The sequence below is a fragment of the Harpia harpyja genome, chromosome 2 (genome assembly GCF_026419915.1).
Source record: "Harpia harpyja isolate bHarHar1 chromosome 2, bHarHar1 primary haplotype, whole genome shotgun sequence".
Taxonomy (NCBI): Eukaryota; Metazoa; Chordata; class Aves; order Accipitriformes; family Accipitridae; genus Harpia; species Harpia harpyja.
In genome coordinates this window covers 73,472,891-73,487,196 of record NC_068941.1, presented here as the reverse complement: position 1 = coordinate 73,487,196, position 14,306 = coordinate 73,472,891, and the positions used below count along the sequence as shown (strand labels likewise).

General features: G+C 40.7%; 1 protein-coding gene across 16 annotated transcripts in view; it reads right to left on the bottom strand.

Moving 5' to 3' along the window:
* PROM1 (prominin 1) overlaps positions 1–14,306 on the bottom strand; it is a 71,823-nt gene that overhangs the window by 34,596 nt on the left and 22,921 nt on the right. For 13 of the 16 annotated variants that reach the window (XM_052780422.1, XM_052780420.1, XM_052780426.1 and 10 more), the window contains 3 exons: positions 7,817–7,875; positions 3,727–3,753; positions 1,965–2,170 (listed from right to left, as the gene is read on the bottom strand). In XM_052780422.1, the coding sequence (XP_052636382.1) occupies positions 1,965–2,170; positions 3,727–3,753; positions 7,817–7,875 (292 nt within the window). The remainder of the gene's footprint in view (positions 1–1,964; positions 2,171–3,726; positions 3,754–7,816; positions 7,876–14,306) is intronic. The other 3 variants (XM_052780427.1, XM_052780432.1, XM_052780434.1) reach the window with 1 other exon arrangement.

Sequence of the window (14,306 nt, the reverse complement as noted above, 5' to 3'; positions counted from 1 at the left end):
TAAACTCTTGATTATTGTCAGAGCTTGTGTATTCAGCTGTGGCACAGTTCTTGAGAAGTATGATTTTGAGAAGAACAACTACAAGTAAATCTTCCACCTAAGGTGAAATAGCATGGTAACTTGGGGAAAAAGTAGAGAATAAATCCACAAGGAGACTTAGTCTGAATACAGTATAAAAAATGGAGAAGCACTTGCAAGTAAATCTCAGGCTTTCTCCAGTTTTTTTGTTGGGGCAATGGCTACTGACAAGACTGTCGTTTTGTGTTTCAGCATAGCAGTAAGCAAGCTGACATGGGCTTAAATAGATCCAGGCATGGCATCTTCTCTACCCTTGTGAAAGAAGATCCAAGAAGGGCAAAAGAATCCTGCTTTGTACAGAGGCATACGGGAGACCTGAGCACTTAGTCAGGCTGGGTTCAGTAATATTAGCCTTGTAAAGCCCTATCTTGCCTTGCACAGCATTCACAGCATTAGAGACTTAGCCAGGGAGTTATATGAGATTACCTCCACCTGTGGAAGCCTGCAGACATAGCTCAGGCCAACCCCTCCCTTAGGGTAAGCAGCTGATACTCCTGATGTCTTATACAAAAGGAAAAAAAAGGATGAGTTAAAGAGGCAGTTTCCCTAGTCCTGGAAAGCATGTTACTAGGGTTCACTGATCTGCCAGTCATGACCTGGGAAGAAGCATTTGACAATGCTGGGTATGCTTAATACCACAAGAATAGCTGGCAGCAAATGCCAACTTAGAGATCAACAAGGGGGGCGACCTCTTAATTTCTCTGCTGACAGGCAACATTCCTCAGCCATTATAACCAGAACATAGCATCCAGCAACGCAGCATCCTGCAACTTCGTGTAAAGATAGCTCGCAAGGTCTGTGAACTACCTTCAGTTTCGGCATGCTGAGAGGTAATTTAATAACTTACCTTCTCCAAGGCACCATTGTACTCCTGTCATCATGGCAGGGATGCACCTACCACCTACAATACCATTTGGGTTTCTGGTCTTCAGAATACTTAAGTGTCATGTTTGTTAGTGATGCCTGGGAGAAAAAAGCATGTTCCCATACCTGGTATCAGCGTGGCCTACATCTGAGCATAGGCAAGGTCTCAATTTGTCATGACAAACAGTAATAAAAAGAAAAAAAATTCTAGATCACAGTTAAGTGACAAAGTGACCTGACTGAACAGTCACATAGCATAGATCAAAAGACTTGATTTATTTTTTTAATATAATCACAAAGTAAGGATAGTAGGCAGGTGAAAATATGAAGAAGTTAAAGGAAGATAAAAAGCCTAAAAGCAAACAATGTATTTTGAAAACATCTACAGGGAAAAGAAAAGTCTTGATTGTAGTCCCTCATCACCCATTACACATCCAGCACAGAAGAGGATTATGCTCCTAACACCAATAGTGCAAAAATGTCTCCGAACTCCAGGATTTTACAGTGAGTGCATGCATGGTTTAAACAACTCGGTGCCCAAAAGAAAACCCATTATTCTGAACTAGTAAGAAAATGTGGAGGACAGCATATACTGAAGAAGGTCACAAAATTGCTTTTCTCACCACTGCTACACTATCAATAACAAAGCAGTATGTTTTACCTTAAGTTCTCTATGGGATGGTAATTGAACATAGGACAGTCCCTTATGTTCGTAAGTTTAACATAACATTCTGCAATTGCCGTTTTGAGACTGGCAAAAACTTCATTTGCCAAATGCAAGCTTAATTTTTTTTTTTGTTTCACACCTACATTCCTCTCAAGTGAGTACATAATGACCTGTGGATAGCAATGGTAGCAGCATTTTTATAATGCAGTCACATTTTCTTTTATAAGCAATAGTATTACTTAGTCTAATAAAATAATTTCTGCACCTGTAGGCTAATACAGTAACATTATTGTCATATGACACTGCAAAATTAGTGCTATACCAAGCTTCATATTGTTCTCTTTATTACACTTGCCTTATTATTAAAGAAGCAACAAAAAGAAATGTTGCAAAACAGCTCCTCTGACAGTCAGCATTTTTCTTCTGTCTTTGATGCATTTCCCCACCACAGTTGTCACAGCAACGACACATACAGAAGCAAAGTCCCACAAGAGGCAGTAACAAAATAAATAGCAATCCCAAGGCTGCGGAGACTATAAAACCGATTTCATAGTAGATGGCCTGTAATTCAGACAAAAATAGTGGTAATAGCAGATATCACACAGAAACTGCAATCAATATAGAGCAAATGATTAAAAATCAAACTACAGTCTAAACCATCTACCAAGTTACCGAGGTTATGGACTTGGTGTATTTTGTCAATAACTGACAACTTTTCTAACAAAAAGATACATAACATTGTAGATACTGATAGCTAATAATTATTTAGCTAGAATTTTAGCTAGGTAAACTACAGGAGTGAGTGCTAAGAGAGAAATATGCTCACAAGAAACAAATGTGAATCAATGCAATTGAAATAGGTTAAAAATGAACACATTTGATTTCCCAGACCACAAATTTACTGTTTCTCACATCTGTTTCTAAAAAGGTTCCACAAATGTCAGCAAGGCTGACTAGATGAACACCTCATCTAAGAGGGGGGAGGAAGGCTTAGCTTTTTCTCCTTTTTAATCAGTTATGAGTAGAAAGATTCATATGGACCGCAAAGGGAAGTACTTCACTGGATGATCGATTGCAATGGCAGAGGTTTCTCCAAACTGCTGAAGTTAAAACTGCTTAGGGACTGGAAAACATGAAGGAGTGGATTTTAAGCTCTCTCAGGTAAAGACATTTATTCTGCTGCCAAACAGCAAAGCAGCAGCAACTAAAAGGACACTTTCAAAAGCTAGAAGGAGTGAAAGGGAACAATGCAACGCAGTACCTCAACTAGCTTTTACACTGGAAGCAGTGCAAGTGCTCCAGGACCAAGAAGCTGGGCCAGACAGCCCTGGCACAGCCCTACGCAAGGCGACATGGTTTCCAGGGGACAAGCTGCGAGCTGGCCGTGCTGATTCCCTCTGCTGCAAACACAAGGTGACACATCCAAAACCAGATCAGGCACGTGTCTGCACACAGAGCTAGACAGCGCGGTGTGGGCACGGCCCAGTGGTCTTTCTTCCCTGATAAATCTCTCTTCCCCTTTCCTTTCCCAATTTTAGGAGAACTAATTCTCACACGGGTACTTTGAGTCCTCTTCTGTCTTACAAATCCACCAGCACAAGGGCAACTTGGCAGTAAAAGGATGAAATTGAGGCTGCATATTGTCCTGTGAATTAAGTTACAATTTCTCACAAGCTATCAATCATGCTCCAGTTCCAGCTTTGCTGATGCCCTTCCTCACAATCCCTAATTACCAACTGATCCAAATACAGCAACCACCACCATTAGCAGAGTTGCAAATTTCTGACCTAATTACCAATTCTAGGATGAAACCTATTTTTTTTATTATTGTTACTAACTGCTGGCTAAAAGCGATTATCCCTTCTGAAGAATATGAACTAGATGCTTGGAAGAAGAATTTGGCTAGATTTTGGAAAAGAATTACTGTTTTCTTTTCCAGTTAGCTGAACACTTCAGAAATTATTTGACAACATAAATTGTTTTAAAATAGGTTAGATGGAATTTAAAATAACCATTTAAAATAACATTAGAAGTACTTATGGATATTTTAATAGAAGTAGTGCATACAGACATGGTTAGTTTCTTTTCAAAGCTGTACATCTACCATAAGACATTACCTGAAGAGTCAGGACAACATTTTCTGGCTGTGGAAGTCAAAACAAATGGAGAATGTGTATAATACACAGGCAGCATGCACAAAAACAAATCATGTGAATAATGAACAATTAAACATGACCAAAACAATTAATGACACAAACAAGAACAAAAAGTCACTACAGTAAAATAATGCATAGAAGCACCGTTAAATAATTATGGAAAAATATTTACAATAAAATACATAGCAGATAATTTCTGGTTTCCTTGGTAAGTGAAAAGAATCTAGAATTTGTCCAACAAGTATTTCCATCTTAAAACAACAACACACCAGTTATTTCCACACTGAGCATGTGTTTCATATAATTCCCAACACATCTCACAGAAGATGAGGCCAGAGATTGCATTACTTTGTGATTTAGTGATTTCTTCACAAATTCCACCTGTCTCAACTGATATGATATTCCTAACTAACTTTTTCTTTTCAATGCTTATTTTATTTTGGCAGCTTCAATAGCAGCTTGGGGATCTTAACACATTACACACAAAATTCACCCTCACTTTTAACTAATTATGTAGAGGTTTATTTTAAATTATTGAAAAGTAAAAAAGGCATTCAAGAAAGACTGAAGAAGTCTACTTGGCAGGTTCTTAACTGTTTTCTTATCTGTAATTTCAGAAAAATGCTGAAAACTAAATATTCAATGAGAGGAATTTCAGAATAACCCAATTTCCTCTTTGTTTCCACAATGGAAATAGAATTTCTTGTATTTTTCGCCTTCGTCTCTGTATGACAAGTTCACAGCTGGTAACGCTTTCCCCTTTCTCATAAGTGGAAAAGGGAAGCGGACAAGCTAAAAACAGCAAGACCCCTCAACCCAAAGTCTGATGTGTGAGAATCAGAAATTTTCTCAAGTTTTAGGAAATTTTTTTCAGCATCACACACATCTTTATGAAACTTCTACTGTACAATATACTTAAAATGTTCAAAATCGTATCTGGAACTGTATTTTTAATGGGTGGAAAACAAATGCTTACCCTCCCTTATAAATCTGGTACCAAATATGATTTTGAACATTTTAGGCAAGCACGTCTCCCAGTAGAAGTAAAGCAATGGCAGAAGCAGCGAGCTGGCTCCCCCTGAGCAGGCACAGCAGCTGTGCTCAGCTGCTGGGCTCTCCTGGCAGATTGCTGTCCCTGACTGGGGACAGTGAGGCGTCGATGGTAAGAGTCCAGCTGGGAACACTGGGACACACAGCACAGAAGCCGGAAGAGCCTCCTGGGTCACTAACACATTCTACAAATAGGTTAAAAAAAAAAAAAAAAAGATGGTAAAATATGGAGGAATGACAGCAGAAATTCAACAGGATAAGTATGAAAAGCAGATTTCCTGTTCTTGCTACCGAAGGACTGTTGCCAACACTTGGTGAGCAAATCTTCTTCTCACATGGATTTACACATGGCCCATTTCTGCCCCTTTGCTTCTGTGATAGCACCATCTTTTGCCCAAATAGCAGTTTCTTCCTTGTGTTTCCTCTCCATATATATTTAAAAAGAATAATCACACCCTTTATCAATTCTTTTCCTAAGCAAAGGAAACTCTTCTAGTCTCCTCTGAAGACCTGCGTGTTTCCCAGATCACCTTAATAGACACTTTCCAAACTCATCCTAGTCTGAGTTCATTCTCCCTGAATTTGAGTCATCAAAACCACAGGCAACATTTCTAACTAGTTACCCACACCCTTCAGTGACATTCACACTTCCCTATCCCCATTGGAAACTCCTCCAGGGGCACATCTACAGCCATGCAGGTCTCTTCACAGCTACCTCTCACTGATGCTTCTGTCTTCTGAGGGACTCTCTGCTTGTCCTGATAAATTTTCCTTTTCCAAATTTGTTCTAAAGTTTTGTGTTGTATTTAAGTCCCAATTAGGACCTATAAATGGCCTGTATCTGTCTTGCTTCTTAAGGACACCTAATATTGTATTTGTCACCCTATAATCACACAGTATTTTAACAAGTGCCTCCTCTATGCAGGATTACAGCTGTCATTAGTCTCAAATTTCTCATGACTTATGTACTAGTTACTAAATACTACACTTGTGCTCATGTATACCACCTATGGTCTAATAGTTTTGTCCAAAGACTGCCAACCAAGTCCACCCTATGCTCCTCCCTGGGTATGCAGGACAACCTGTGATGCACCACTCTGAGAGCCCCACTAAACAAGCATATGGGATCAGCAAGAGTCATTGATGCAGCATAACAACACCCACACACTTGGATGTCATGCAGAGGTTATCAAGCTACTGGAGCAATAAGCTCGTTGTCAGGATGACATGGAAGCACAAGGCTTTCATCCTGCAAATCCCAAGATTGTTCAGGTCATCCTGATTCAAGGCAATAGCTCAGTGTCTATATGCCAAGTGCCATACTCATGTTATAGAATCATAGAATGGCTTGGTTTGGAAGGGACCTTAAAGATCATCTAGTTCCAACCCCCCTGCCATGGGCAGGCACACCTTCCACCAGACGAGGTTGCTCAAAGCCCCATCCAACCTGGCCTTGAACACTTCCAGGGATGCGGCATCTACCACCTCTCTGGGCAACCTGTTCCAGTGCCTCACCACACTCACAGTGAAGAACTTCTTCCTTACATCTAATCTAAATCTATCCTCTTTCAGTTTAAAGCCATTACCCCTTATCCTATCACTACATGCCCTTGTAAAAAGTCCCTCTCTGGCTTTCTTGTAAGCCCCCTCTAGGTACTGGAAGGCTGCTCTAAGGTCTTCCTGGAGCCTTCTTTTCTCCAGGCTGAACAACCCCAACTCCCTCAGCCTGTCTTCACAGGAGAGGTGCTCCAGCCCTCTGATCATCTTTGTGGCCCTTCTCTGGACTCACTCCAACAGGTCCATGTCATTCTTACGTTGGGGACTCCAGAGCTGAATGCAGTACTCCAGGTGGGGTCTCACAAGAGTGGAGTAGAGGGGGAGAATCACCAATCTCAACCTGCTGGTCACGCTTCTTTTGATGCAGCCCAGGATATGGTTGGGTTTCTGGGCTGCAAATGCACATTGCTGGGTCATGTTGAGCTTCTCCTCAACCAACTCCCCCAAGTCTTTCTCCACAGGGCTCCTCTCAATCCACTCATCACCCAGACTGTATCTGTGCTTGGGATTGCCCTGACCCATGTGCAGGACCTTGCACTTGGCCTTGTTGAACTTCATGAAGTTTGCAATAGGCCCACCTCTCAAGCATGTCAAGGTCCCTCTGGATAGCATCCCTTCCCTCCAGCGTGTTGACCGCACCACACAACTTGGCGTCATTGGCAAACTTGCTGAGGGTGCACTCAATCCCACTGTCCACATTGCTGACAAAGATGTCTTCCTGACAGGTACACCATGCTGCAGGGACTACAAGCAAGTAGCTCATAACGAAGTAACTTCTCCATTGCGTGGTCATGATTAAGGTTCCTACTGCAGGAACTCAACCAGTGATACTGCTTCAAAAATAAGCTACTGTCCTTGAGAACAGCCTAAAATCAGACGCATGTTTCATTCTATCTTCTCTTGCTACCAGATACCCTAAGAATTTCAACTCTTACAGGATAACCACAAACCCAGAGAGAATGGAAAATATCCCTGACACGCTTAGCACGCTACACAAATTAAAATATACTTTATAAGTAGGCTATGGAAACTGTTTTACAGAGGCACCAGAACCAGCATATAAATTCAGCTTTTTGAGGACAACAGTTGAAGCTAACATGAGGGCTGAGCAGTAATGGTTCTCTCTAAGTGTTTTTAAATAAAAGCAATATTTTTCAATACAAAGAGCCTTCAATCTTTGTGCAACAGACACCACAATCACATTACAGCTAGAATTTACAAGTGAGCCTTAACTACACGTAGCTCCTTTACAGTGGCTTATGAAATTGTCTTTGTAATATTTTTCTGAAAGGTTTTATATGAAAACATCAGACTTGTTATTCATAAATTTAATTCTTGAATCCTGTTGTTATAGCTTTAAAATACTATTTCCCATTTTAGAAACAAAAGTGAATTTCAAAGTCATTGTTTCATTATTTTATGCAGATACACATAAAAAATTTACCTTTTGATAATCGCCCTGTGTATTTCCAAACTTCTGCTGTGCTAGTTTTCTGATGAGATCTGAAAATAAGCAAGAATATTCCAGAGTTTTAAACACGATGAATTTTAAAAATGGGCTACAGAGGATGATATAAATTCTATTGTTAGGTAGGCAAGATGAAATTAAGAACAGATGTCAACAGGATAGGCAAGCATATAAGTTGTTTCCATAAACCTGTCTAGTAACAACATTTTTAATCAACTGCATATTTTATGAGCTCACAGGAAGATAACCAAGTTATCTATCAATTAATCAATTCCTACTGAAATACACTGAAGGTTTTTCCAAGGTCATCCTCTGTACCATAAAATCATTATTAAAAGTTAATCACAAACTTATCGATTGGACTATGTTCTGGGTATCAGCTTTGCTTCATGTTTATGCCAAGTACATACATGCATACGCATATATATATACACGCAGCATTAGATACATAATGTGCAAAACAAGCATGCTAACGATATCTTCTTGACTGAATGGTAGAAGGAAGAAAAGGAAGAAGGCCCTTCTCTTGCCAACATTATCCCAATCTTTTTTATCTTTTTTATTTGGGGGGGGGGGGGGGGACAGGGACAGGGACGGGGATGGAGACGGGGGTGTTGGGGGAGGGCAGGCGGCACAGGCCACCTCTGGACTAACAGACTTTGCATGAGAGTATGCACCACCACCAAAACAAATCAGAAAGCCTAACACATGCCAACTTACTGTGCACGCAGCTCCATCTAACACACTCATTTCTTACTTATTCACAATATAAACACAGTACAGCAACCACCAAAATGAGAAAGTAGGAATTTAACACAAATAGTGCCTCTTAACATTACAAATATCATTTCACCACACCAATTTCTTTCAGTAAAGCCCAGCAGCTGCAATGAATGGATCCCCTTTTTGGGACATCACCAGCCTACCCTTATCGAGATTTTAACAACCCTATGCAAACTATGTTGGGAACCGTGGCTCCCGGTCATTTCTGTTACACCCTGCACTTCGAGAGGGGCACCACCAGCTCTGCAGACCCTCTGCCTCAGTGAGGCATCAGCAGCTCTGGGTGTGTTCCATGGCAGGTTGTGTAAAAGCAACAGTGTTTGGATGTTTGGGAGGAATGAATGACTGAATTTCTGGTCTCCTCTGATGAAGAGGAAACATATTAGGAAGGAGCACACTACACCTCAAGGAGGAGCACTCTGACCCCCATGTTCATACAGAGCTGGACTTCATGGTACTACTGCCGCTAGTCTCCCCATATACAAAAGAACATACTTGGTAAAAACCTCCATTAAGTTACCTGTCCTGGAGATCAATAAAGGACCTGAATATAGCCGGCTGAATACGAGCCAGCAGTGTGCCCAGGTGGCCAAGAAGGCCAATCGCATCCTGGCCTGTATCAGGAACAGTGTGGCCAGCAGGAGCAGGGAGGTGATTGTTCCCCTGTACTCGGCACTGGTGAGGCCGCACCTCGAGTACTGTGTTCAGTTTTGGGCCCCTCACTACAGGAAAGACATTGAGCTGCTTGAGCGTGTCCAGAGAAGGGCAACCAAGTTGGTGAGGGGCCTGGAGCCCAAGTCTTATGAGGAATGGCTGAGGGATCTGGGGTTGTTCAGTCTAGAAAAGAGGAGGCTGAGGGGAGACCTTATCACTCTCTACAACTACCTGAAAGGGGGTTGTAGTAAGGTGGGTGTTGGTCTCTTCTGTCAGGTGTCTGGAGATAGGACGAGAGGAAATGGCCTCAAGTTGAGGCAAGGGAGATTTAGGTTAGATATTAGGAAAAATTTTTTTACTGAGAGGGTTGTCAAACATTGGAATGGGCTGCCCAGGGAAGTGGTTGAGTCACCAACCCTGGAGGTATTCAAAAAGCGAGTGGACAGGGTACTCCAGGGCATGGTTTAGGGGGCATGGTTAATGGTTGGACTTGATGATCTTGAAGGTCTTTTCCAACCGAAATGATTCTATGACCTGAAACCAACTTCAAAACTAACTGTTCACCTCCCCAAAATCCAAGCCCTCTCAGAACTTATTGTAACACTTGTGAAATATGTTCAATGAGGTCACAGGGGCTGTGATCTCACTCCTCTCTAATCCTGCACATGACTCAGGAAAACAAAGCCCTAAGTAAACAACGCCCATAGTCTTCTCTCCCCAACACCCTACAGAGGGAACCTGGACTCAACTGATCTGCAAGTTGAAGAGATCCTGAAGAGTTCCTCTCAGAAAACTCTGTCCAAAGAAAGAAAACACACAAGAGCAAGGCAACAACTACATTTTAAGGAAGGTAGTCCCTGCCAAGAAGCTGCAGCCAGCAACACTGCCAATTAAAAAATAAAAATCTGTTAACGTATCACAGGAGTGTCAAGCCACAAATCATTCACAGACAGGAAGTATATTCTGTAACGCAGAAAGAGTGCTAGCAGTAGATGATCAAGGACTCGCTGTGGTGAGGCAACCTCATTTTGGACAGACCATACATAAGGTAGACAATAAGGCTGAATCCCACCATAACAGAAGTAAACCCAAACCATATGTAGAATAAGCACCCAGGAAGAACAAGAGGTACTATCCCTGCAAATCCTTTCAAGCTCTGCATCTTGACAGTCAGGAGACCACTGAAGGAAAGGGCACACACCACTGCATGGGCAGCACACAACTGATCCACTCTGAGAAATCTCACACGCTGGGACCAGCAGAGTCCTGTATTGAGACCATCCTAGGCAGCATCCCTGTTTCTCCGGGAGTTTCAGCAGCAAGGAGGTATACAGCCACTTGAGGCAGAACTGCACAAACCCCAAAGATGTAATTCACACTGGTTGTTAGACAATTTTTTCTTCTTCATCAGAGGTAACATTTCTTTCTTCTTGTTTATATTTACAGACTTACCACACAAAAAAGTTTAAGAAATATTGGTGCACAAAATATAAATGAAATCAATTTTCCTCTACAGCTAGATGCCTTTTAGCAAGCAGGAAAAGTAAAGGGCTAAATCAACCCTCTTGTTTACGTATTTATGCAACTATTTAGCATTGTGTGACAACACACTGCAGAACAGCCACTAAAGAGAAACCTCTACCAACTTAAATGAGAATGCAACGGGAAGGAAGAAAAAGGAATAGCTTCTGCAATCCTCTGTGGCATGAAGCAGTACAGACCGCGTGTGGGCAAATGCAGGAGCCGACTGCCCAGGATGCTGTGGCATAACCCTCCTTGCTGCTACTCTGAAACCAAGCAGAAGAGCCCCCAGCAACCTGCCCTCACTTCCAGACTGCTCCTAACTCAGAGGTTCATCGTGCTTTGGAAAAGGGTTGGGCCCAATGACAACCGGAGGTCCCTTCTGATCTGAGTTATTCCAAAGTTATCCTACTATCATCCTGACTTTTTATTATAAATTATTTAATGGAGGAGTGAAAGCACTGCCAGGAATCATGTAAGAAAGCTAAGTTTTATTATTGACAAAAACTTTCTTTGATACATTTCCTGCTGTCGGCAATTGGTACAAGATAAAATTTTAAAAGCATTAGCCTTTCCTGTTAAATAAAAGTTAAAAGTTTTTACCCATTCTTCTAGCTGAGTGTCTATCCCCATCATAAATTAAAATTAAAAAAAACCCAAACCCAAACCATTTAACAAAGTTTTACATACGTCTATACACACATACATATTTATGGACATCTGTATGCATATGTGTATGCATATGTAAAACTACTCAAGAGAAACAGAGGACGGTTGAGGCTGGAGAGGACCCCCTGAGATCGCCCAGTCCAACCACCCAGGTCAGTGCAGAGTCACCCACCGCAGGTTACCCAGGGCCATGTCCAGTCAGGTTTTGAGTATCTCCAAGGAGAACATCCAATACTTAAAAAAAAAAAAAACAAAACAAAAAAACCCCAAAACTGCTCTGATTACTTGTGATATGCTTAAATTGCTCACTATGTTCCCAACTCACAGTTTTTTATTTATAGTCTTTCCGTAATTCACAGCCTGCCAGTCAAAAAAATGACAGAAATCAACCTGAATTCACTATGACAAACTGATGCAAAAATCAGCATTTTCAATGTGCTTTTGAAATTTAGAGGCTCTAAAGCCTGTTCGTCAGAAACTAAAACACCTTTAGGTTTATTATAAACAAGAAAGCCTGAAAATAGGTACAAAAAGTTCCCGCATGGATTGAATAAGTTAAATAGTGAGAACAATACAGGTTTCATACATAGCACTATGGCCACTATTACACAGCCCATTTTTTCCCCTTAATTTTCTGGAATGTGAGATTTCCCTGCTGAATAAAGATTTACTATTTATATTACTTTGCAATGGTTTTTAGAAGTAACATGATGCTTCAGGGTGTTTTTCTCACCAGGCAGCACAGTGATTGACCAGTCTTTGCCATGAATTTACTATTTCAACAGCCTTCAGTATCAACTGGATTAGACATATTCCCAGTTAATTCATTTCAAATGAAACGTGGAAGTCATATATATTCCCATAAAAAAAAATAATTTGGCTATAACTGAATGTGAGATTACCTGAAGTTACTCACCCACACATCTGTAAGCACAAAAACATGCCTTAGTGGTTTTGCAGCATCAAAAGTCTCCTTGCTCATTGCAGGGGGGTTGGAGCAGGTGATCTTTAAAGGTCCATTCCAACCCAAGCTATTCTATGATTCTATTGGGTTTTACGCACATTGATAGTAATCACAGTTACTACTGCAGTGCTTAAGGCTTAAGCAGGGGAATGTCCTGTGCCAGGTACTGTGTAAACACAAGTATCATGTTTTCACATACAGCTACACTGCTCATTGTAGCACAGTGAAGGGACACCTCAGCTCACATTTAGCCTGTGATTTTGTTTTGCTTTTATGAGGCATCTTTCCTCCCTAGCTAGAACATCTCATCTCTAGCATTCAGATAAGTTTTTATTTAAAATTGAACTAACTCCACACAACTCTCTTCTGCATTGTTGGTAGAGTACCACCTTGAGGCTGATTTCTGTTTCAAATAAAAAGTGCTAAGAAGGTGTGATAAAAAGCAGTGTCCTCTATTTTCAAATTAACAGGATTACTTCTGAAATCTCGGCTTGACCAGCTGCACACATTGTTTCACAGGACCAGTAATCCAAGGCTTTAGCACAGAACACATTTTATCACTGGGGTTAAAGAGATTTACCTTGTGAGGCTCATTTACACAGCTAATTACATTACTGTTTTGCTCTGTCTCCTTCCTGCTCTCATCACACATGTGAAATGCCATCTGCCCTAGTAAATTTAACTAGCCAGATGAACTGTTAATTTACCAATGCAATTTGTGATGAAATACTAAGCACCTCTGAGGAGCTCCAGTTAAGAAAACATAATCACCAACTCCTGCATTGCATGAGTATTGTGTACATACACTCAATATCTCATTACCCAGGCAAGAAAATGAGGTTATCACTAGGCTTGCTTCTTAGAACTGCTCTACAGAAAGGGATAGCAAAAATAATAGATTTAAAAATAAGTTGTCTGGCTGTTAAGTACCAACATAAATTAGCTACAAATTCTTCTGCCAAGAAAGCTTTTCAAATCTAGGTGACAGGAAAACAGCTGGAGTAAAACCTTTGGGAATGCTATGCTTCTTCACTCAAACAATTCCATTGAGCCAGTTCAGTTATAGTGCAACTCCAGCATTAATCAAATTATGCCAGAAATTAATTTATCTTTTTATGCATAATATAACATATTAAGCTTCTATTCTGAAAAGGACTTCAAGCAAACCAATAAGAACCATGACTGAAGCATTCATGTCACAATGAATGGAGATTTTTCAGAACAACAGGGGAGAATTACAAGATAATATACATGATAAATTAATAACTGCTTTAATGCTATCTCATTCTAATGCATAAAACAGTATTTCATCCCATTCCCCTTCATCTGTAATAGATAGAGTCAATGGACTACACACACACTGAACAGTTCAGTATCTCTCTGAATATGGGTCACTTTGACCACATTTAGTGTCATAAGTAAGTAGCAATAATTAGTCTGAAATTAATGAATTAAAATGACTTCAAGCTTGGGCTTTTTCCTCTCTAATTACAACTCAAACAAATGAATAACTCTTGGAAGTCCAAGAAAACCAGGAAAGCTATATTAGCCTTTCAGACTTAGAGATAAAATTCTTTCAAGTATCTTAAAGCAAGTTTCACTGCAAGTTCAGTTTATTGACATTTTAAAATACTTGCTTTGACTTGAGTGGAGCTTTGGTTGCTTCCCCAAAGTTAGAAAGCCTCTAGCCATTAGCCCTTACTATGGTCAGATTCAGCTTCCTTTGAAGAGGTCTCCTTCAGCAGGTAACCCAAGGTTACCTTTGGTCCTCTTTACTGCCACTAACTACCTAACGCCTTTGTTTACTCTTACTGTCCCTAATCCTGCAGTGATCACTTGGCTCTGGTTCCACTGCAGAGCGAGGTGAGAGTTCAG